Source organism: Lepidochelys kempii, chromosome 10 (genome assembly GCF_965140265.1).
Source record: "Lepidochelys kempii isolate rLepKem1 chromosome 10, rLepKem1.hap2, whole genome shotgun sequence".
NCBI lineage: Eukaryota > Metazoa > Chordata > Testudines > Cheloniidae > Lepidochelys > Lepidochelys kempii.
The window spans coordinates 31,288,084-31,310,643 of NC_133265.1; the positions used below are offsets into that span (position 1 = coordinate 31,288,084).

General features: G+C 43.6%; 1 protein-coding gene across 12 annotated transcripts in view; it reads right to left on the reverse strand.

The window, feature by feature from the left end:
* The window catches only part of KATNIP (katanin interacting protein), a 181,367-nt gene that overhangs the window by 45,530 nt on the left and 113,277 nt on the right, over window positions 1-22,560 (reverse strand). For 11 of the 12 annotated variants that reach the window (XR_012161174.1, XM_073362645.1, XM_073362649.1 and 8 more), the window contains 3 exons: window positions 10,621-11,352; window positions 9,176-9,384; window positions 4,692-4,767 (listed from right to left, as the gene is read on the reverse strand). Coding sequence is in view for 11 of the 12 variants with exons in the window: in XM_073362645.1 (XP_073218746.1) it covers window positions 4,692-4,767; window positions 9,176-9,384; window positions 10,621-11,352 (1,017 nt within the window). In the remaining variant the exon portion in view is untranslated. The remainder of the gene's footprint in view (window positions 1-4,691; window positions 4,768-9,175; window positions 9,385-10,620; window positions 11,353-22,560) is intronic. The other variant, XM_073362651.1, reaches the window with a different exon arrangement.

Below are 22,560 nucleotides of genomic sequence, written 5' to 3' on the forward strand. Positions count from 1 at the left end.
AACAGTTTTTATTATGTAACCACAATCAGCTATGTAACGAACTAAATAAAACTTTAACTGAAGCAGAAGCAATAATGAAACAACAATTTTTATTATTAATACATTAAACAACAATCTATTAACTAACAACTTAAAAGAAACCTTTTATTAAAACAATAGTGAAGTAAAAACAGAAAGTGCAGTATAAAACAAAACAAGGGGGAGGGTGGCTTAAAGTCACAGGGAAGTATACACCTTGCCTCTGTTTCGTCTTGTTCGAGGGCCTTCTGGAATTGAGTGGCAAGGCACAAAGTTACCAGGGGAGCTGGAAGGCTCAAAACAACCTTGCTTCCATGTGCAACTGTTCTCAGTGCCCAGATCTGCCTGTGGGAAAGGAACGGACACTGGGAGGACTGCCCAGGGGGAGGGGCTACAGTTGGGAGGAGTTGCTGCTGTTCCCAGTATCTCTTATTATCTAGGGGCTGCAGAACAAGGCTGAGTCCTGCTGTATGACACTTGCAGCACCTGCTGCCCTACATCAACATGTGTTGCAGCAGAGCATTCAGGCTTTACATTGCCTCCAGAAGTTGGCTCTGCATCTCCCATTCTTTGTCAATACTGTCTTTGGCCACAGCACCGCTCTCCCTCGAAACTGTCATGCTGCCCTTGACCACACTCTCTCTGGATCCTATGATCTCCCTGTAGAGCTCCCTCTCTTTTTCCCCTCTCCGTTTTCAAATAACGTCTCCATCTCTCCGCTATTCTGGTTTTACTTTAGGACTTTGATGAGGTCCACAACATTTTTGTCCTGAGTCTTCCATTTTCTCCCCGGCAGGTTAGCCAGTAGCTCAGCTGTAGATAAAGATCCCGTCCTTGAAGGTCTGGCCACTGCAGGTGCCATGGCTGTGGGAGTAAGAAAAAAAACAAAAGCAGTTATTGTTCCTATTCCAGACAGATTACAATAGCATTTTTATATGTATTTCTGATTTTATCTCACTGAGAGTCTACCCAGGTTGGGGAACCTCAGATATGGAGAGTGGTTTGTACATGAGGAGGGCTGGCTGCACTGGGATTTTTGTTTGTGCAGTATATACTATTTGGCTTTGCTGTTGTGCCTTGGAGGCTGGGAGCTGGGAATTATGTTCCTTGCAGGTTTGGTGTGCCGTAGAGGAGTTTATATGGTATTGGAGGCCTTACCAGAGGGCACCCAGCGGTGAGCTGAATAGTAATTCCCTCTACATTCCCTTTAGGTATCCTGACTCTCCACTGCACTGAGGTGGATGACTAGAAGACAGAGAATGGCCTTACTCAAAAAGGCAAAGAGCAGACCAATGAGCTATGCTGTGAAGTTATTCCCCAAGACGGTTCCCCAAGAAATGCTGCAGAAATGGAAGAGAGTTGCGAGCTATTCTGGGGGGAATGACTGTGCAGATATCCCCCACAATATCTAGATGAATATCAAGCAATTGCGCCCTCTGTGCTGTGGGACTAAAAATGGTTGATAATCAGGACTTTAGTATGAGACAGAGGTTGTGACAGACGTCAATTTCTTACAATATCCTTAAAAAACCTTATTGAATTAAGTTTAAGTATCTTTGGGGTCCATTCTGTTAAATGCAAAGATTAAGTATTATTATGGGCCGGGATTGTATGTCACCTCTTTAGAGAGGGGATGGGATGAGAGGCCTGCAAGTTCAAAGAACTATATTGAAAATTTGCCAGATAAGAATGGCCTTTTGGGACAATATACATTAAATGGATTTCCTGGGGAATAGGTAGGGGGAGGTTAAGATGAATTCCCCACCTCTGGTTATGCAAAAAAACCTGCCTTTTGAAGCTACACCCTGAGGAGAGGGTTTTTGTCTGCTGATTTACCTGTTGCCAGAGAGTGGAGATCAAAGGCCTGAGCTGTATAAAAAGCAGATGAACTGCCATACTTGTTCTGGTTCTGAATCTGAGACAGTTATGAACTTGTAACCACTGGGAAAACCTAGTTGTGGGTTTTCAAGGACTTACAGCTAGCAGAACCTGAGGCTGGAGTTGGAGTGACCTCCAGTAAGCTTTTAAGCATGGGTGTGTGTGCTTTTATTGTTTTGATATGTTTTCTGTTTAATGCTTTGACCTTAAGAATAAATATGCTTGCATAGAAAGAGCTGTGTGGTATTTGGTAACTGAGGGTAATTACACTGTTTACAGCCTTTGGAGAGAAAGCAAAGCACAGATGCTGGCCTGTTTAGACAGTCTGGGTTGCTGGTGTATCACAGTGTAGGCAGGGAACTGTGCAGCCTGAAAAAGCCCTGATCAGGAAAAAGTGAGATGTAGCTCTCTGTCAAAGAGAGGTGATGGCTGGGGGCCAGAAACCTTGGAGTAGGTGCCCTCAGTGAACCATGGAGGGGGAATACAGGTCCAGTTACACTGGAACTGTGACAGAGGCCGATTGCCCAGTTGTAACAGCCGCCATTTTGGAAATGTGTACAAGGAAGGAAAGGAGTGGACAGCATGGGCCGAAGAAGGGATGGATGCAGGAGGGGGCTGAAGACTCACCTACAGTGGCTTCAGCCCTGGAGCACCTGGAATGGAAGCTAGCACTGCAGGAAGCACAATAACAACAATAATAATAAATTGTAAAGCTAGACACTTACATAGTGAGGTTTTCTCCACAGGATCTCCCTCTTCAGTTCTGGCCAAGATTGCTGGCTGGGAATTGGGCTTAGTCGTTATATGGCAGCAATCAGGTTTGCCTTCTTCCAGGCTGGCATCAGGTCCTGTTGTCCCAAAGAGAACCTAACTCTCAGGGAACCTAGAGAACCTAAGCTCTTCAATGGCCTCCTCAAGTTCCTCCTCCGAAGAGTCTTGCTGGTCATCCTCCAGATGGGGAAAAGCTACGGTAGCAGGTTCCACAGCCTCCCTGGGTTTGGGAGATTGTGTAACAGTGCAAAATCCTGTCCAGATCCTCAAAAAGTGGACAGGACACCTATCTACTCCTGGACCATTTTCTGTCATCCTGGTTTGAATATAGGTTATCCTGAGCTGTTTGCTATTTATCCTGCACTGGTCATCCTTCTGGTTGTGGCCCGTCGTGGCCATCTGTTAGCAATGTCCACAAAAAGGTCTTTATTGCGGTGACTGACCACAAGAGCTTTCTGCACTGAGGCTTCTCCTTAGATAGCGATGAGATCCAGTGTCTCAGCACAGCTCCAACAGGCTGTGCGAGGCATATTGTGGAGTTTCTGGAGTAATATTGCAGCAATGCTAGAATACTCAAATGGACAAAATCTGGCCCTGTGTCTGTTTTAAAATGGGAGAAGGGGGCATCCTGGCAACTTGACACCAGAGGAGGGGAGGGCACAGAGGTACACAGACAGGTTGGTAACAGTTGCCCATAAAGCAGTGTGAGAAAGCTGCTGGAGGACTGCCAAGTAGCGTGCAACAGTATTACATACATACAGACAGGTGGCTTTTCACATTTCACAGGCTCATAGGTTTACTAAACAACTATCAATAATATCTAGATACAGCAGGTAAAATTCCAATGCATCAGGTGGGATAAGTCCACCACAGTAAATGTAAAAATATTTCTCATTTCATAAATAACAATAAAACCCACAGATAGCTGCCTTTCACGAAGTCTGAAGAAGCACTAATACTCATGATACCCTGTTTAACAAACAGCAAGGCAGCCAAAGTGTACAGTCCAGCTACATATAACCTGCTATTAATAATTACGCAATGCTGAGCTCATGCTGTGCCTATTAGTAATTACCCTAAGTGTGGCGATCTCTGCAGAGCTTACATGGATGCTAAGGGATAGTAGTTTCAACTGCCTAGCTCAAGAGTCTTGTCTCCTGAAGTAGACTCTGATGGGGCAAGGGCAGTCCCTGGAGATGTTAACTCCAGTTTCATTTTCCTCTTTCTTTGTACAAGTGCTCATGGAGAGACTTACAGAAGGGCTACTGGGGTGGCAGAGAAGGGAGAATGCCTGTGAGAAGGCAGGGATCTTTATCCAGGTACTGATTGAACCCTAGCTGTGGAGGTATTTTGTTGTTTATGTTGCTTATTATAACATTTTTCCATTAAAGATTTGCTCCTACCGATTACTGCTGTTTTATTTCTACTGAGGCTAGGTCTATATTACAGAGTTCTGCCATCATAGCTGTGTCAGTCAAGGGTGTGATGAGGTGTGAACCCTGAATGACACAGCTGAAAGCCCAGTGCAGATACAGTTATGATGGCAAAACAGTACTTTGAGAAGTATAGCTTATTTCGTTCTTGTGCAGGTGAGGGGGTATATAAACTGCATCCATGCTGGGTATGCTTTGCTGGGACACTAGATTGGTATTCCTATACCACTAAAGCACGCCTGAGACATCCCACCAGTTTACACAGAAACTGACAGGGACAGAGCTAATTCAAATCAGCCTTCATTCAGGGACTGGTCAATTACCTTGTGCCATTTTTCTGAGTATTACAGAAAATTGGGTTAAATTTCAAGTGTTATGCTGTGCTAAATTCCATAATAAACAAAGTTTCAACCTATGCACACTTAATTACTCTTCTTTACTTCAATCTAACATTCATCAGAAGTCTGTACACAACGGTGCTGGAGAAAAATCTCACATGATAATGTTTGCAGATGTTATGGGTGAAAGAATGTGTTATGTAACATGTTAGTTTGTATATTACAAGAAAAAATGGCAAAACACAGTACTTACATTGTCCAGTGTATACCCCGGGGAGCTTAGGTGTAAGCTCAGAAAGATGGTCTGACACCATCACTTGCTCTTGAACCTAAAAAGTAAACCAAGAAGTGCAGTGGATATTCATATGTTGTATATAGTGTATTGTTGATACAGTGCTCTTGATGTGCAAAGAACTATGTGCACAAGAAAGAAGACAAGCCCTTGACCTAGAGTACTCACAATTTTAATTTGACAGATAAAATAATGAGATATGACAACAGGCTGGGGCATGGGGAAGGATAGTTTGTAAGAATAGAAGAAAAAAAAAAGACACCTAGAGAAAAGGGATAAACTATAATTTACAAAGAAATCTTATCACTTATTTCATGTCACTATTGTACCTATGCATTATAAATGAACAAAAGATTCTCATTCTGGTGAACTGCCATTTGGTCTCATTCTGATGAATTGCCAGAGTGTGGGTCCATTAATTCAAATACACAAACTCTGTTCCACACTAGCTGTGTGGACTTACTGTTTCCATATTGTGACAGAATATAACCCTATGTACCCACCCTACAGACTATTGTAATAATGTTTGTACAAGGTATGTTTTGTGAGGTATGATTTAAAAACTCAATTTGCTGATAAATAATATCATGGCAAATGCATGTAGCAACATTATATGTAATAGGTTATATTTTTCTCAATGACCTGGAAGAAAACATAAAATCATCACTGATAAAGTTTGCAGATGACCCAAATATTGGGAGAGTGGTAAATAATGAAGAAAACAGGTCACTGATACCAAGCAATCCAGATCGCTCTGTAAGCTGGGTGCAAGCAAACAATATGTATTTTAATATGGCTAAATGTAGATGTATACATCTAGGAACAAATAATGTAGGCCATACTTACAGGACGGGGGACTCTATCCTGGGAAGCAGTGACTGTGTAAAAGATTTAGTGGATAATCGGCTAAACATGAGCTCCCAATGTGATGCTGTGGCCAAAAGGACTAATGCAATACATGAATACATAAACAGGGGAATCTTGAGCAGGAGTAGAAAGGTTATTTTACTTCTGTATTTGGCATTAGTGCGATCACTGCTAGAATACTGTGTCCAGTTCTGGTGCCCACATGTACGGAAGGATGTTGATAAACTGGAGACGATTCAGACAAGAGCCACGAGAATTATTAAAGGATTAGAAAACATGCCTTATAGTGATAGACTCAAAGAGGTCAATGTGTTTAGGTTAACAAAGAGAAGGTTAACGGGTGACTTGACTACAGTCTATAAATACCTATCTGGGGAACAAATATTTAACAGTGGGCTCTTCAGTCTTGCAGACAAAGGTATACACTCCAGTGGCTGGAAGTTGAAGTTAGACAAATTCAGACCAGAAATAAAGCTTAAAATTTTAACAGTGAGATTAATTAACCATTGGAACAACTTATCAAGGGTCATGGTGGATTCTCCATCACTGAAAATTTTTAAAGCAAGACTGAATGTTTTTCTAAAAAGATCTGCTCTAGGCATTATTGTGGGGGCAGTTATCTGGCCTATGTCATGCAGGAGGTCAGAACAGATTATCACAATGGTCCCTTCTGGCCCTGGAATCTATGAATCTATTATACTGGAGTGGAGAGTAGTGCTTATAAAATTTGGGGATGACACCAGATGGGTAGGGGGTTGTAAGGACTTTGAAGGACAGGATTAAAATTAAAAATGATCTTGAGAAATGGGAGAATTTGTCTGAAACGAACAAGATGATATTCAATAAAACCAGGTGCAAATTACTACACTTAGGAAGGAAAAATCAAAGGCACAGCTTTAAAATGGGGAAAACTGGCTAGGTGGTAGCACTGCTGAAAAGGATCAGGGGGTTATAGTGGATCACAAATTGAATATTAGTGAACAATGAAGTGAAAAAGGCTAATAACCTGTGATTTATTATCAAGAGTGTCTTTTGTAAGACACAGGAGGTAATTGTCCCACTCTCCTTGCCACTGGTGAGGCCTCAGCTGGAGTACTGTGTCCAACTCTGGGCACAACACTTTAGGAAAGATAAATTGCAGGAAGTCCAGAGAATAGCCACAAAAATTATAAAATTAGAAAACAAGACCTATGAAGAAAGGTTAAAAATAGAGGGTATGTTTAGTCTTGAGAAAAGAAGGCTGAGGGGGGACCTGATAACAGTTTTCAGATATGTTAAGGGCTGTTATAAAGAGGACAGTGATCAACTGTTCTCCACATCCACTGAAACTAGCACAAGAAGTAATGGGCTTAATTGGCAGAAGGGAGATTTAGGTTATATCTAGGAAAAGCTTTCTAACTATAATGGTAGTTAAATGCTGGAATAGGCTTCCAAGGGAGGTTGTGGAATCCCCATCCATGGCGGTTTTTAAGCACAGGTTGAACAAACATCTGTCACGGATGGTCTAGGTTTACTTTGTCCTACCTCAGTACAGGGGGCTGGACTTGATGAGTTCTTGAGGTCCCTTCCAGCCCTACATTTCTATGATTCTTTAATCTTTCATGTGGCTCTTCTCTGAACTCTTTCCAAGTTGTTAACATCCTTCTTGGATTGTAGACACCAGAACTGGACACAATATTCCACTAGTAGTCACACCAGTGTCAAATACAGAAGTAATACAACTTCTCTTCTCCTACACAATATTTCCTTGTTTATACATACATGTTTTGGCCCCAGTATCGCACTAAGAGCTCATGTTCAGCTATTTATCCATTATGACCCCCAAGTCTTTTTCAGAGTCACTGCTTCCTGCATCATATAAGTATGGTCTGCATTCTTTGTTCCTAGATGTATGATCTTACAGATTTGGCTGTATTAACATGCACATTATTTGCTTATGCCCAGGTTACCAAGCGATCCAGATCATTCTGTATCAGTGACCTGTCTTCTTCATTACTTACCACCCATCCAAACTTTGTGTCATCTACAAACTTTATTAGTGATGATTTTATGTTTTCTTCCAGACCATTGATAAAAATATTAAATATCATAGGGCCAAGAACCAATCCCCAGAGGACCCACTAGAAACGTATGTGCTAGATGATGATTCCCCATTTACAATTGCATTCTGAGATATACCTATTAGCCAGTTTTTAGTCTATTTAATGTGTGTTGTGTTGATTTTATATCTTTATAGTTTTTCAGTCAAAATGTGTGTGGTACCAAAGCCAATGCTGTACATAAGTATATTACATCTACACTATTACCTTTATCAACCAAACTTGTAATCTCATAAAAAAGATATGAAATTAGTTTGACAGGATCTATTTTCTATTAACACATGAGGATTGGCATTAACTATAATATCTCCTTTAATTCTTTATTAATCTAGTCCTATATCAGCCATTCCATTGTTTTTTCTAAGTGTCAAACTGACAGGCCCACAATTATTTATGTCACCTGTTTACCCTTTTTAATATTGGCACAACATTAATTTTCTTCCAGTCCTTTGGAACTTCCCCAGTGTTCCACTACTTATTGAACTTTAAGGGGATGAAAGTCACAAGAGAGTCTTTTATACCATGACAGACGAACAAGTGCTCCCTGACAGTTTATATTGCTCTGCATAGTTCCCTGGTTCATAAAGTAAGCTGCCTAGCTGCTACAATTTGGATCTGTAGAGAAAATTTTCACAAAGAACTTTTGAATATGTTTTAGTTCAGGGTTTACTTTTATAGCTGACTTAAGCCCAGTGTCACAAGCGGGATGTGAATGGTCCAGGCCTACTGGTCAGAACAGGAGTTGGAAGCCAGGTCCGGATACCAGGTGATCAGAGTCAGAGATAAGCCAGAGGGCAAAAAGAGTCAGATGTCAGCAGGGTCAGGTGGAGATAAGAATAGGCAGTAGGAGCAGGTAATGCAGGGGATGCCATCCCAAGCAGGGGACACCCAGTTGCACAGATGAATTCCTGTTCCTCTGCTTGGTTTAAATAGAAGCAGCGAACCAAACAGGATTCCTGGAGTTCCACCCATCAGAGCCCAGGACTTGAGTCCTCTGTCAGAGGTGAACTTTGAGTTCTGGTTACTTTTAAAACAGGTCACGGGGTGGCGGGTTGGAACATACTGGTGCCTAAGAGCCTTGTGGACTGGCGTTTGAGACCCACAGCCCTGACACTCAGAAAAGAACAAGTTGTGGATTAAAAACACAGATAAACCCTCAAAGCATGCAGCTGGGTCTAAATCAAAAGAAACACTGTCTTATCTCTATCCATGTAATTAAAGAGGAAGTTTGTGAATAATGTCACTATAGCCTTCATTAAATGCTCATGAATAAATCAGAAAAAAGACAAAAATTGGAATACAATATTAGTTTTGAAAACAAATTTCTCCCAGTAATATGACTGGTGATAAAATCCGAAGAACAGACTGACAGCCATATCAGTCCCAGCTTCAGTCCCTGATATCAATTATTGCTATTGGAGCTATTCAATGGAAAGAAAAGATAGTTTCCTTAGAAATCCTCATTTATATGTGTCCTACCTGCTTATCATCTGTCCTTAAGCCTGCTTGTGTGAAAGGTCTCTCATCTCCCTCCCCATCAGCAGTCCTTGGTCTCTTTAGCTCTTCCTCATATCTTAGCGAGCACACATTTTCAATTTCTCCATCATAAGTCTCATCATAGCAGAATATGGCCTCTAGAATATCATCATCAGTCGTGAACAATATAGTATCCCCAAAGTGCTCTGGAGCTGAAAAGCACAAGACATTAGGAATTAAAAACACAATGTGAAAGTACTGCAAATCAAGGGCTTCACTACACTACGATGTGGAACTATGTTTTAACATGTGTTGAGTAATATGTTTAACTAATATAATTGTAAATTGTAACATAGACAAGAGACAATGTATTCCTTGTTTATGCTACAGTTTAGTCATGTTACAGTAGAACCTCAGGAGTTATGGACACCTCAGGAATGGAGGTTGTTCGTAACTCTGAAATGTTCCGTAACTCTGAACAAGACATTGTGGACTTCAGTCACGGGGGGGGGACGGACAGTCAGGGCTTCTGACCCTTGGGGTGCCAGGGCTCCGGGCAGGGGCCTCAGGGCTTCTGCCCCACGGGAGCAACAGGGCTCAGGGCTTTAGACCTGGGGGGGGGAGTGCTGGGGCTCAGGGCAGAAGCCCTGCTGCTCTGCTCCCAGTTTCAGCCCCGTGGCAGGCGTCGGGGCTTGGGTCTCCCCATGACTCCGCTCCCGGTTTCAGCCAGGGGGGCCCACTGGGGCTCAGGACTTTAACTGCTGAGGGAGTGCTGGGGCTGAAATGGGTGCTCCCCTTGTAGCTAAAGCCCTAAGCCCCTGTGTACCCAAGGGGCTAAAGCCCTGATCCCTACCCTGCAGCTGCAGCCCCAACCCCCCATGGCTGAAGCCCTGAGCTCCAGGGCTAAGGCCCCAAGGAAGTACAGTATTTGCTGGGGGTATTTTGGTTTTGTGGTTTTTTGTCTCTGCTGCTGCCTGATTGATTAATTCCAGTTCCACATAGTGTCCGGTTGACCAGTAAGTCTGTAACACTAGTGTTCATATCTTTGAGGTTCTACTGTAGTTAACATGCTAAAACACAATTTCTTATTGTAGTGTAGGTGAGTCCAGAGAATCCAGCTGATTTTTAAACACATCTAAAATATAAATCTGTAAAAAAAGAAGATCTCATACACATAAAAACAAGAACAATACAAATAAAGCCCAAGACTGTAAGCTGTTTGGAGCAGAGACAATCTTCTGTTTTTTTATCTGTTTCCTGTCCTGGCTGGGGACTCTAGGAGCTATAAATATAAAATATTCTCCTTAAAAAGGATACATCTACATTTGAGTTGGGAAATTTGATTCCCAGCTCATGCAGATGTACCCAAACTAACTCTAGCTAGCATGCTAAAAATAGCAGTGTAGCCAGTGTCGTTTTCACAAAGAAAATGAGGGATCATACCATACCTCCAGACAATGTTCCTGAAGCCTTTGCAATTTCTCCTTTAAAGATGCATTGCTCATCTAATAACATTGTAATATCTTTCACACCTCGGAAGGAGTGTATTCGGGATTTATTATAATTCCAAATCCTAATCATAGCTACTTGACAGGGATTCACAAAGTCAATATAGATAAGGTGAGGCTTCCCAGGAGTAAAGGGTGCTAGCCAAAGGTGCATGTCATCCTGTGTCCGATTTACCCCATCAGTTAGATTGGTTATTACTCTTGGATCTTTGCCATATGCTGGTAAAATATTTATATCAGGTGGCTCAGCTTTTATCTTTGAAATCTGAACAGGCTCTCCTTTGGAACTAAAAACTTCAATTCCATTAAGACCAACATAGTGTCTGTCTCCCCATGTGGATTTAATGTCTATTATTAAGTACTGTCCATATGGCAAAACAGGGATTTTAAAATCATTTCCATCATCTGTCTCCATGTAATTTTCTTCTTGTCGTTTTGGTAGCACTTGTATTCCTTCTTTCCTCACAAGCTGATGTTCTCCATGCCGGCTGATTTTTTGCTGATGTAGAAACTCATCAAAGATATCCCCTTGAAAATCCATGTTGGAGATTCGCCCACGGTGAGAATAATTGAACTTTAGAAGGGAGTTCCATGACTCCTGCAGAGTGTGTTCTTGTTCACTGTGCCACCCGACTCTGAAGTTTTTTAGGCCTTTGACACAAAGGGCTTCATCTGAAAATAAAATCCAAGATAAGTCTTTATATATGTAGACATGACAAGAAATTAATTCCCACAATATAGACTATCAAATGTAGACCATTGTGTTGGTTATGTTGGGTTCTTTTGCGGTAGCGTTCTGTTCTAATGCTGCTATTACATTGCTTCTCTTATTACACACAAGGTTAAAATCTCTGACTCCCTTTCCCAGCTTAGTGTTAAACAAAATAATTATGTCAATAAAGGTTAATGTTGAGACACAAACCAACAAAAAAAAAAAAAGGAAAGAATCCAAGTTTTAAGGCTACCTGAGCATCATCAGCTGAGCACTGTTAATGGAACTATAAGTCAATTACAGGTTTCAGAGTAGTAGCTGTGTTAGTCTGTATCAGCAAAAAAACCGAGTACTTGTGGCACCTTAGAGACTAAAGGATATATGTGATATATGCCATCATGTGCCAGCAATGCCCCTCTGCCATGTACATTGGCCAAAATGGACAATCTCTATGTAAAAGAATAAATGGCCACAAATCAGATGTCAAGAATTATAACGTTCTAAAACCAGTCGGAGAACACTTCAATCTCCCTGGTCACCTGATTACAGACCTAAAAGTCGCAATACTACAACAAAAAAACTTCAAAAACAGACTCCAGCGAGAAACTGCTGAATTGGAATTAATTTGCAAACTGGACACCATTAAATTAGGCTTGAATAAAGACTGGGAATGGATGGGTCATTACACAAAGTAAAACTATTTCCACATGCTTATTTTAACCCCTCCTGTTACTCACACCTTCTTGTCAACTGTTGGAAATGGGCCATCCTGATTATCACTACAACAGGTTTTTTCTTTTTCTTTTTTCTCCTGCTGATAATAGCTCACCTTAACTGATTACTCTCATTATAGTTGGTATGGCTACACCCATTTTTTCATGCTTTCTGTGTATATATATATCTTCCTACTGTATTTTCCACTGTATGCATCCAATGAAGTGGGTTTTAGCCCATGAAAGCTTATGCTTAAATAAATTTGTTAGTCTCTAAGGTGCCACAAGTACTCCTGTTCTTTTTGCAGATACAGACTAACATGGCCGCTACTCTAAAACCTACATATAACTGAGGTTCTTCAAGATGGACTCTGCATATTCACACTCCTGGGATATGCACCAACCGGCAGTCATGAATGGTGTCCGGTTTTTGACTGGAAAGTCCAGTTGAAAAGGGGACCTGATGGTGTCCGGTTAGCTCTACTGATCAGACACCCAAAGTCTGGTTATTGCAGGCAGGGGAGGCACCGAGTCATCACCTGTGCCAGCCCCTACTTAGCCAGGGCCGCCTCCTACCTGCATTGGGCGACTGCAGCTCCCCTCCCCGGCTCTGCAGGCAAGTCCCTCCCGACCCATGCAGGGGTAGGGGGTGGGGAACAGCAGCGAGTGATGGGGGGAGGGGGAAAGAGGAGTGAATGGGAGGTGGGGCCTCAGGGGGAGGGGGAGGGGCAATGGTGGAGCCTCAGGGCTCTGAAGAGGCAAGGCAGGAATGAGGCCTGGGGGAAGGGGCGGGGCATGGCCTCAGGGGGAAGGGGCTGGGCAAGGGAGGTTCCAGCACTCCTGCTGGAATATTCGGTTTTTATATATTACAAAGTTGGCAATAGTTTGGGATAGTTTGGTCAGTAGTAGATAGTAAATGTATGGTGGTAAATGTATCCCAACGAGAGAGGTTGAAGAACAGCCCCGCCAAATTATGTATCAGACTAGCAGCTATGTCTAATGCATAATGTTTACTAAAAGTATGTACTGAGTTCCATGTGGCCACTTTACACATTTCAATTAATGAAATAGGTCTATGCTGCTGAAGTAGAAACTACCTTGGTAGAATGTGTGTTAATAGTAGGAGGAGAAAAATGTGAAACATTCTTACAACTCACTTCATTGAACTGTCTGACCCAGAGCATTGGTCTTGTAAACCAGGGGTCATGAGTTCAAATCTCGCTGGAGCCTGGGCAGCAGTTTCTGGCTGGGCCTGTTGTCCCCCAGCAGTGAGGTGCTTGGCTTTATTTATTTGGGGCACCTGGCATTGGGCCAATGTTGGAAGACAGGATACTGGGCTAGATGGAGCTTTGGTCTGACCCAGTGTCATAAATATAAAGGGAAGGGTAAACACCTTTAAAATCCCTCCTGGCCAGAGGAAAAACCCTTTCACCTGTAAAGGGTTAAGAAGCTAGGACAACCGCACTGGCACCTGACCAAAATGACCAATGAGGAGACAAGATATTTTCAAAGCTGGAGTGGGGAGGAAACAAAGGGTTCTCTCTGTCTGTGTGATGCTTTTGCCGGGACCAAAGCAGGAATGCAGGTCAGAACTCCTATAAAAAGTCAGTAAGCAATCTAGTTAGATGAGCGTTACATTCTGTTTTGTGTAAATGGCTGATAAAATAAGTTGTGCTGAATGGAATGTATATTCCTGTTTTTGTGTCTTTTTGTAACTTAAGGTTTAGCCTAGAGGGATTCTCTATGTTTTGAATCTGATTACCCTGTAAGGTATTTTCCATCCTGATTTTACAGAGGTGATTCTTTCACTTTTTCTTTAATTAAAATTCTTCTTTTAAGAACTTGATTGCTTTTTCATTGTTCTTAAGGTCGAAGGGTTTGGGTCTGTGTTCACCTGTGCAAATTGGTGAGGATTTTTATCAAGCCTTCCCCAGGAAAGGGGGTGTAGGGCTTGGGGGGATTTAAGAGGGAAAGACGTTTCCAAGTGGGCTCTTTCCCTGTTGTATTTGTTAGACGCTTGGTGGTGGCAGCAAAAAAGTCCAAGGACAAAAGGTAGAATACTTTGTACCTTGGGGAAGTTTTAACCTTAGCTGGTAAAAATAAGCTTAGGGGATTTTTCATGCAGGTCCCCACATCTGTACCCTAGAGTTCAGAGTGGGGAAGGAACCTTGACACCCAGTATGGCCGTTCTTATGTTCTTTTCCCTCTGAATACTTTAGCTTTGTCTAAATAGTAAGAGAGAACTTTTTAGCATTCAAACAATGTAACTTTAATTCACTCCTATGAGTGTGAAGTTTTGGAAAGAGTATTGGCAGGTTAATACATTGATTAATAAGAAAATCAGAAATTACTTGCTAAAAAAATGTGGTTATTTATCTTTATAAAAAATTGTAAATGGAGGGTCTGCCATCAAGGCATAAAATTCACTGATTCTTTTAGCCGATGTACCTGCTATAATAAGGGCTGTTTTAATGGAAAGATGAAATAAATACCAAGTTGATAACAGTTCAAATGTTAACACTTGGTTTAAGTCCCATGGAGAAACTGGTGGGTAAAGATTCAATCGACCCTTAAAAATCTTTTGACAATATAACAAGAAAAAATTGATTTTACCATCCACAGGATTATGAAAAGCTGCTACTGCATCTAAATGCATTCTAAACTATGAGATGGATAACCCCTTATTTGTTAGGAAAAACAAGTACTCTAAAATACACTAAATAGGAGCAAATACTGGATCAAAATCCTTATCTGATACCCACAGTAGAAATCTCCATTTTAGATCATAACATATTCTAGTAGATTGTTTTCAAGAATTAAGCAGTACCTAAGAACATAAGAATGGCCATACTGGGTCAGACCAAAGGTCCATCTAGCCCCGTATCCTGTCTTCTGACACTGGCCAATGCCAGGTGCTTCAGAGGGAATGAACAGAACAGGTAATAATCAAGTGATCCATTCCTTATCGCCCATTCCCAGCTTCTGGCAAACAGAGGCTAAGGACACCTTCCATGCCCATCCTGGCAGATGGCCATTGGTGGACCTATCCTCCATGAACTTATCTACTTCTTTTTTGAACCCTGTTATAGTCTTGGCCTTCAGAACATTCTCTGGCAAGGAGTTTCACAGATGCATTGTATGAAAAAATACTTCCTTTTGTTTGTTTTAAACCTGCTGCTTATTAATTTCATTAGGTGACCCCTTGTTCTTGTGTTATTAGAAGGAGTAAATAACACTTCCTTATTTACTTTCTCCACACCAGTCATGATTTTATAGACCTCTATCATATCCCCCTTAGTCATCTCTTTTCCAAGCTGAAAAGTCCCAGTCCTATTATTCGTTCCTCATATGGAAGCCGTTCCATACCCCTAATAATGTTTGTTGCCCTTTTCCGAACCTTTTCCAATTCTAATAAATCTTTTTTGAGTTGGGGCAACCACATCTGTACACCCATACTCAAGTTGTGGGTGTACAATGGATTTATATAGAGGCAATATGATATTTTCTGTCTTATTATCTATCCCTTTCTTAATGATTCCCAACATTCTGTTTGCTTTTTTGATTGCCGCTGCACACTGAGTGGATGTTTTCAGAGAACTGTCCACAATGACTCCAAGATCTCTTTCTTGAGTGGTAACAGCTAATTTAGACCCCATCATTTTATATGTATAGTTGAGATTATGTTTTCCAATGTGCAGTACTTTGCATTTATCAACACTGAATTTCATCTGCCATTTTGTTGCATCTCAAGAGAGAAAGAGTTCTCAAAATTTGTCAAAATCCTGTTCCGAATGCCATGAGATGTAGTGACTGAGGGTCTGGATGGTGTACTCTTCCCATTTTTATGACAGCAGATATGGCAATACAGGTAAGTGTTTGAATTTCCTTTTGTAGAGGAGAAACTAGTTCATGTACCATCGCTGTCTTGGTTATGCTGGAGCAACGAGTATCATTTTGGCTGAGTCCTGTCTGATCTTTTTTACCACCTTAAACAATAATGGAAAAGGCAGGAAAGTATACATCAAATCTGTCCCCCAACTGATGAGAAACATATCCATCAATGACTGAGTGTCTATCTCTTCTATCAAACAAAAGTGACGGCATTTGCTATTGAGGCTGATGGCAGAGATTGACATTTGGAAATCGCCAAATATTGACAAGTTCTTAAATCGCTGATTCCTCTAGAGACCATTTGTGAACCTTAGAAGAGTCTCTGCTTAGTTGGTTTGCCAGTTTATTGTTAGATCCTGCTACATGCAACACAATTGGATAAATTTCATGACATATACACCGGTTCCATAGTTTTATTGCTTATCGGCAAAGTTGTGATGGATGGGCACCTCCTTGTTTGTTTACAGAATACGCTTCTGACACATTGCTGATGGCAACTTGCAACACAGAATCTTGAATCTGAGGGAGTAAGGATTTGAGTGCTAAATGGATAGCCTTTAATTCCAAAACATTGATGTCAATTTGCAATTCTTGCAGATTCCAGAAACCCCCTGTTAATAATTTGTTGAAATGTGCCCCCAAACTATCTTGGAAGCGTCCATTGTAATTATTGCTGAAGGAGGTGGGGGGGTTGAACATCACTCCCTTCAGTACATTCCTGGGCTTCATCCACCATAGAAAAGTATTCCAAACTTTCTTTGGATTGTAAGCATCATGCACATGCTGTGCACTGTGAGAATGAAATTTCTTGAAACCCAGAGGTCTCATTCTGAATCCTGTGTAAGGTGTAACAAGACCCAGAAGGTCACAAGACCCAGAAGGAGGATGAGGAAGAACAGTACTTCTTGTGGTGATTTCTGGAGTAAGCTGGATTTCAGTTTTTGGAATTTTTTCTCTGGGAGGTAAGCTCTCATTACTGTGGAGTTGACAACTACTGCTAAGAAAAGAAATTGTTTACATTGGGCGCAATATGATTTTTTCTTGTTTGTCAGAAAATCTAATTTTTGGAATAGAGAATATGTGAAGAGAATGACTTTGTTCAACTCGACTTTGGAATGAGCTTTCAGAAGCCAGTCACTGAAATATGAGAACACAAAAATGCATTGTCTGTTCAGAAAGGCTGCTATTACAGAAAAGCATTTTGTAAAACCCCAAGGAAGAGTAGAAAGGCCACATGGGAAAACCTTGTATTGGAAATGGATCTGTCCCAGGGTTAAATGAAGGTAGTTTCTGTGAGATGGTTGAATGGAAATGTGGATGTAAGTATCTTTTAAATAGAGAGCAGCAAGCTAATCTAGAGCAGAAAGAGAGAGGATGACTGAACTAAGAGTCAGCATCCTAAAGTGAAAATTCCTGATGTATTTGTTAAATTTTCTAAGATCTGGGATTGGTCAGAAACCTGCATCCATCTAGGAACCAGAAAATAACAGGAATAAAACCCTTGATTCCTGAGATCTTCCAGGACTTCCTCTATTGTTCTCTGTAGTAGCAGAAAATGGATTTCTGCTCTGAGAATTCTCTTGTGAGAGGTGTCCATGAAAAGGGAAGGCAAGGAAGAGTGGAATGGTCTTGAATGGTATGGTGTAACCCTCCTTTCCAAAATCCATCTGTCCATAGTGATGTTTTGCCATGTATTGTAAAAATCAGACAGACAGTCTCCACACGTCATGAGCATCTAAGGTTCGTTTGTAGCTCTTGGTTGTAACATCAAACCTAGGGTGACCAGATGTCCCAATTTTATAGGGACAGTCCCGATTTTTGGGTATTTTTCTTATATAGGCTCCTATCACCGCACCCGCATCACGATATTTCACATTTGCTCTTTGGTCACCCTAATCAAATCTGAGGCCTAATATTAGGCAAAAAGAAGTCATAGAAAAGTACTTCAGTCTCATCTTGAGTTTGGAGAATCTTTTCCTATATTGAGACTGAGAAGGAGGAGGATGCTTTTGCTGTTGTTGATAAAGATGTTTTCTTTGAGAGTAATAAGAAGACTATGAAAATGTAACATTGCCTCTGGTATCTGAATGAGGATGCAGGAGTTCTCTGTCTGAAAAAGACTTAAAGGTTTCTAGATATCTTGCCATAGATCTAGTTTATTTAATCTTTTCCAACACCTCATCTGTTTTAGAACTGAACAGACTGTCTCTCTCAAACAGAAGATCCTTAATCTTTGACTTTGTCTCAGAGGAAAGAGAAGAGGTCCATAAAAGGAAGATGTAGGATTCATACAAGATTCATGCGCTTGGCAACATTCAGGGCACACCCGGAGTGTTGTATAGGACCTGTGCACACACAGCTCCTTTCAAGGGCATCAACCTTGGAATCTCGCCCAGATGACATGAACCGTGGGAAGCCTCCCAGGACTGGGCTCAAGGCCCGAGAGCAAGGAATGCAGTAGATAGAAACTGGGAAATAAGAATGTTAAACAAAGCCAGTGTATTCCTTTTATCTGTTGGAGAATGTAATGCGCGGGGGAAGAGAAAGAATAAAGGGGAAGGTGGAAAGCTGACAGGCAGAAGCCCGTTAGCAGACCAGCTTGCTTGCTTGCTTAAAGCTCTGTGCTGTCTTGTCATTGAACCGCAACAACTGGCGCCCAAACGTGGGGCCCTCAGCACTCACCTCGCCCGGCAAGGGTTTCAGACGCGTCACTCATCCGCTTCGCGGATCCCGGTGAGTATTTTTCATTGTGGTAAGTATGGGAAGCTTCCTCTCTGCTTTGCAAGTGCAAGACCACAGTGAACTACAGTATTTGCTGCGTAAGGCTCAGCATGATTGCCCCACTCGAGAACTCACTCTCCTGCTACAGGAGGTGAGTGCCCAGTGCCTGTGGTACCCTGAAGCTGGAACCCTTAAGCTAACGGACTGGGAGCGGTTGGGCCAGACATTGCACAAAGAGCCTCGGGCGCCTGTGCAGGGTCTACATGCCTGGCACCTCTGCCGCGACGCGATACAGCGTGTCGCCTCGGACAGGCCCTCCCTCGCGAGGCTGGTGCTCTCGGCACTCCCGTCTGCTCCTGCAGCCATCCCCCCTCCTGGCGATGCGACACAGCGTGTCTTCTCAGAAAGGCCCTCTCCCGCGCCAACAGAAGGGCTGCCGATTCCGCCACCCCCTTTCGTTCCTGCAACCATCCCTCCCCCTGCTTCGCCCCCAGTGCCTCTATTACCACCGCCTCCCTGGCCTTCCCCACCGGAGCTGGTGTTTGATCACCCTCCCCCCATGGGGCCCCATGCTCTGGGGCCCCCCGGGGGGTCGTCCGCGTCTGCTCAGCGGCTTTCACTGGTGCAACAAATGGTTCACGCAGCGAAGACTCGCTCAGATCTTACAGCAGAGGTGCTGGCTGAGCTGGTCTCAGTTTGTCCGGTGACCTGGCAGGATGATGGCCAGGGCAACCAGGTTGCAAACTAGGTCAGTTTGCCCTACTCGGTGATCAGAGACGTAAAGAAAGAGATTCGCGAGTTCGGCCTCACTAGCACGTATGTAACTGGTCTCATTGAAGGGCTAGGTACTGGGTACACCCTGATCCCTGAAGATTGGAAGGCGCTGTTGCGCATGATGCTGACGCCCAGTCAGTATGTTATTTGGCTTAGTGAGTATCGGCAGATGGCGGAACGCCAAGCCCAGATATATAGAGAGCAAGGTGTCATTTATGAGCAGTTGGCAGGGGAGGGCCAGTTTGCTACTGTCCATCTGCAGTCTCAGCTCCCTCAGGCCATCTTCCCCATTATTTCCACCTGCGCCCAGCATGCTTTCCGGAAGGTCCCGGATTCAGGCAAGCCTACCAAAAGCTTTGCCAGTATCCGTCAGGGTGCATCAGAGTCCTTTATGGATTTTACCAACAGGTTGCGGGAGGCTATCCTCCGACAGGTGGATAACCTGCGGCAGCTCAGGAGATCCTGTTAAAAATGGCGGTTGAAAATGCAAACGACGATTGTCGCCGTGCTCTCCAGGTGGCACAAGCCTCTGGGATTCTAGAGCTGTCAGACATGCTGCGGGCGTGCCAAAACATCAGAACTCAAGCACATAAAGCTGGGGTTATGGGCGCCGCCCTGCGGAAAAGCGGGAAGGAGGGGAAGCGTTGTTACCGCTGTGGTAAGGAGGGTCACTTTCAGCGGGAGTGCTGCTCATCGACAGCGCCCGCCCGCCCCTCAAAGAAGTGCCCCAAGTGTCGGAAGGGCTATCACTAGGCTAATCAGTGTCGTAGCGGGTCGGGAAAGCGCACGACAGGTCCCCCCCGAACCCAGGGCCAAATGGGGGTGTTTCCCACTAGACAACTGTTCCTCTGCTTTAAAATCCATAGACTCCATGAGGTCGGCGACTGCCGGAAGTGCAGGGCTTGATTTGATTATGCAGGAGGACGCTGATTTTCAGTTGCCAGGGGAGGTTTGCGCCATACCTACCCAGATGATGGGACCTCTCCCTGCTGGATTTGTGGGTCTGGTTCTCCCTCGCTCACACACTGGGAAACAGGGTTTTTTTGTCATCCCAGGGGTCATTGACGCCGATTACAACGGCGTTATTAAGGTTCAGGTATGGACCCATCTTCCACAGTCGCTCCCGCGTGGACGGTCAATTGCGCAATTGATTTTAGTCCCCTATCAGGTGCCAGCCACAGAGGATCGAGCCCGGGGGCAGGAACGGCTTTGGATCGACGCTGTCCCAGTTGCCATCTCACAACACGTCCTCTCCACTTGTTGCTCTAACAATGTCGGTCCGCCCCTCGAAACCTCAGTTAACACTTCTCTTAAATAATGTTCCTTTTACAGGGCTGGTGGACACTGGAGCTGACGTTACGGTGATTCGTGATCCGGAGTGGCTGGTCGGTTGGCCAACAGTTCCTTCTAAAGAGTTGTGGGGGATCGGGGGGTAGCAAACCCGGGCGCCAAAGTTTGTCTTGGGTCACGGTCTCTAAACCAGGAGGCCGTGCCCTTGCTACAATCTGCCCTTTTGTACTCCCTGTCTACCTCAATATTTGGGGCTGTGACTTACTTGTAAAGCTGGACACCACCCTCAATATTAATATATAATGGCCCAAAATCCTCCCTCACCCACCTTGCCATCCGCATTACCATTAGTATGGCAATCCTTAGAGCCCGTATGGATTGACCCCTCCCCCTAGAAAAGCTGAAAGCGCTTCATTCACTTGTATAACAATATTTGCATGCACAGTGCTTGGAGAGCTTTACTAGTCCTTGGAACTAGCTGCTGTTATTTTGGCCTTTCAACTTTTTGCTGATTGTCCCTTTAATTTGATCATGGACACGCATTATGTTTATCAGGTAATTGATCATTTACCCCTTGCCCTTATTACCCCTCAGGTCGATGCGGACCTTCTTTGCCTGTTTTTGTTCTTACAGTATCTCCTCACCACTCGTAATTTCCCTTATTTTGTTGCTCATATTCGCAGTCATACCCCTCTGCCTGGGCTACTTACTGAAGGCAATGCGCGCGCTGATCACGCGTTACGTGGTCAGGTAAATTCCCTTTTTTCTGACCCCATTGAAAGCCATGCCTTTTTTTAAATCAGTCTGCCTCTGTTTTGGCCCGACAGTTTCACATTCCTGATGATCATGCACGTTCTATTGTTCGTTCCTGCCCCCACTGTGCCGCTGCTGCCCCTACCTTTTCTTATGCCGTTAACCCCAGAGGTACCGCAGCGAATCAGCTGTGGCAAATGGATGTTACTCACGTGCCACAATTCCGTCCCTATTCGTTTTTACATGTTTCCATTGATACCTGTTCAGGATTCCTCTGGGCGACCCCACAGCGTGGGGAAGCCACTCCCAAAGTTATTCACCATTTGCTAGCCTGTTTTGCTGTTATGGGTCGCCCGAGCCAGATAAAAACGGATAATGCCCCAGCCTATTGCTCCACAGCCCTCTCCACTTTTTGTACCCGATGGGACGTCAGTCTAAAACACGGGATCCCTTATAATTCCACAGGCCAAGCTATTGTTGAACGTGCAAATTGCACACTAAAAACCTTGCTCGACAAACAACTAAAACAAGGGGAGCTGCGTCTCCGAACCTTAAGAGACATTCAGCAACAATTGCATATCCTTTTGTTTACATTAAATAACTTAACGCTGAACGCAGATCAGCAGACCCCCACGGATCGGCATTTTCATAAGTCCGAGGTACTGGAAAGACCGCGTGTCTATTACCGTCAGCTGCCCAATCTACAATGGCTGGGCCCAGTACCTCTAATCACTTGGGGTTGGAGATATGCTGCTGTGTCTCTCCCTGCAGGACCGTTGTGGGTTCCGGCCCGGTGTGTGCGACCGGCACTGAAACAGCATGGCGTGTCACCAGGGGCTGTCGAACCCCATACCGGAGTTTCAGCTGACCTTGGAGGAGAACGCGGTGCCTCCCGGGTCAACAACGGCGGGACGGAAACGGAGGAAGCGTAGCGTCCCAAGCCAGCCCGTGACATGGGGAGCAGTAAAAGCATTGGTCGCCGCGGCTCAATGAAGACAGGCAGCAAACCAACAGCCAGAGACTTCT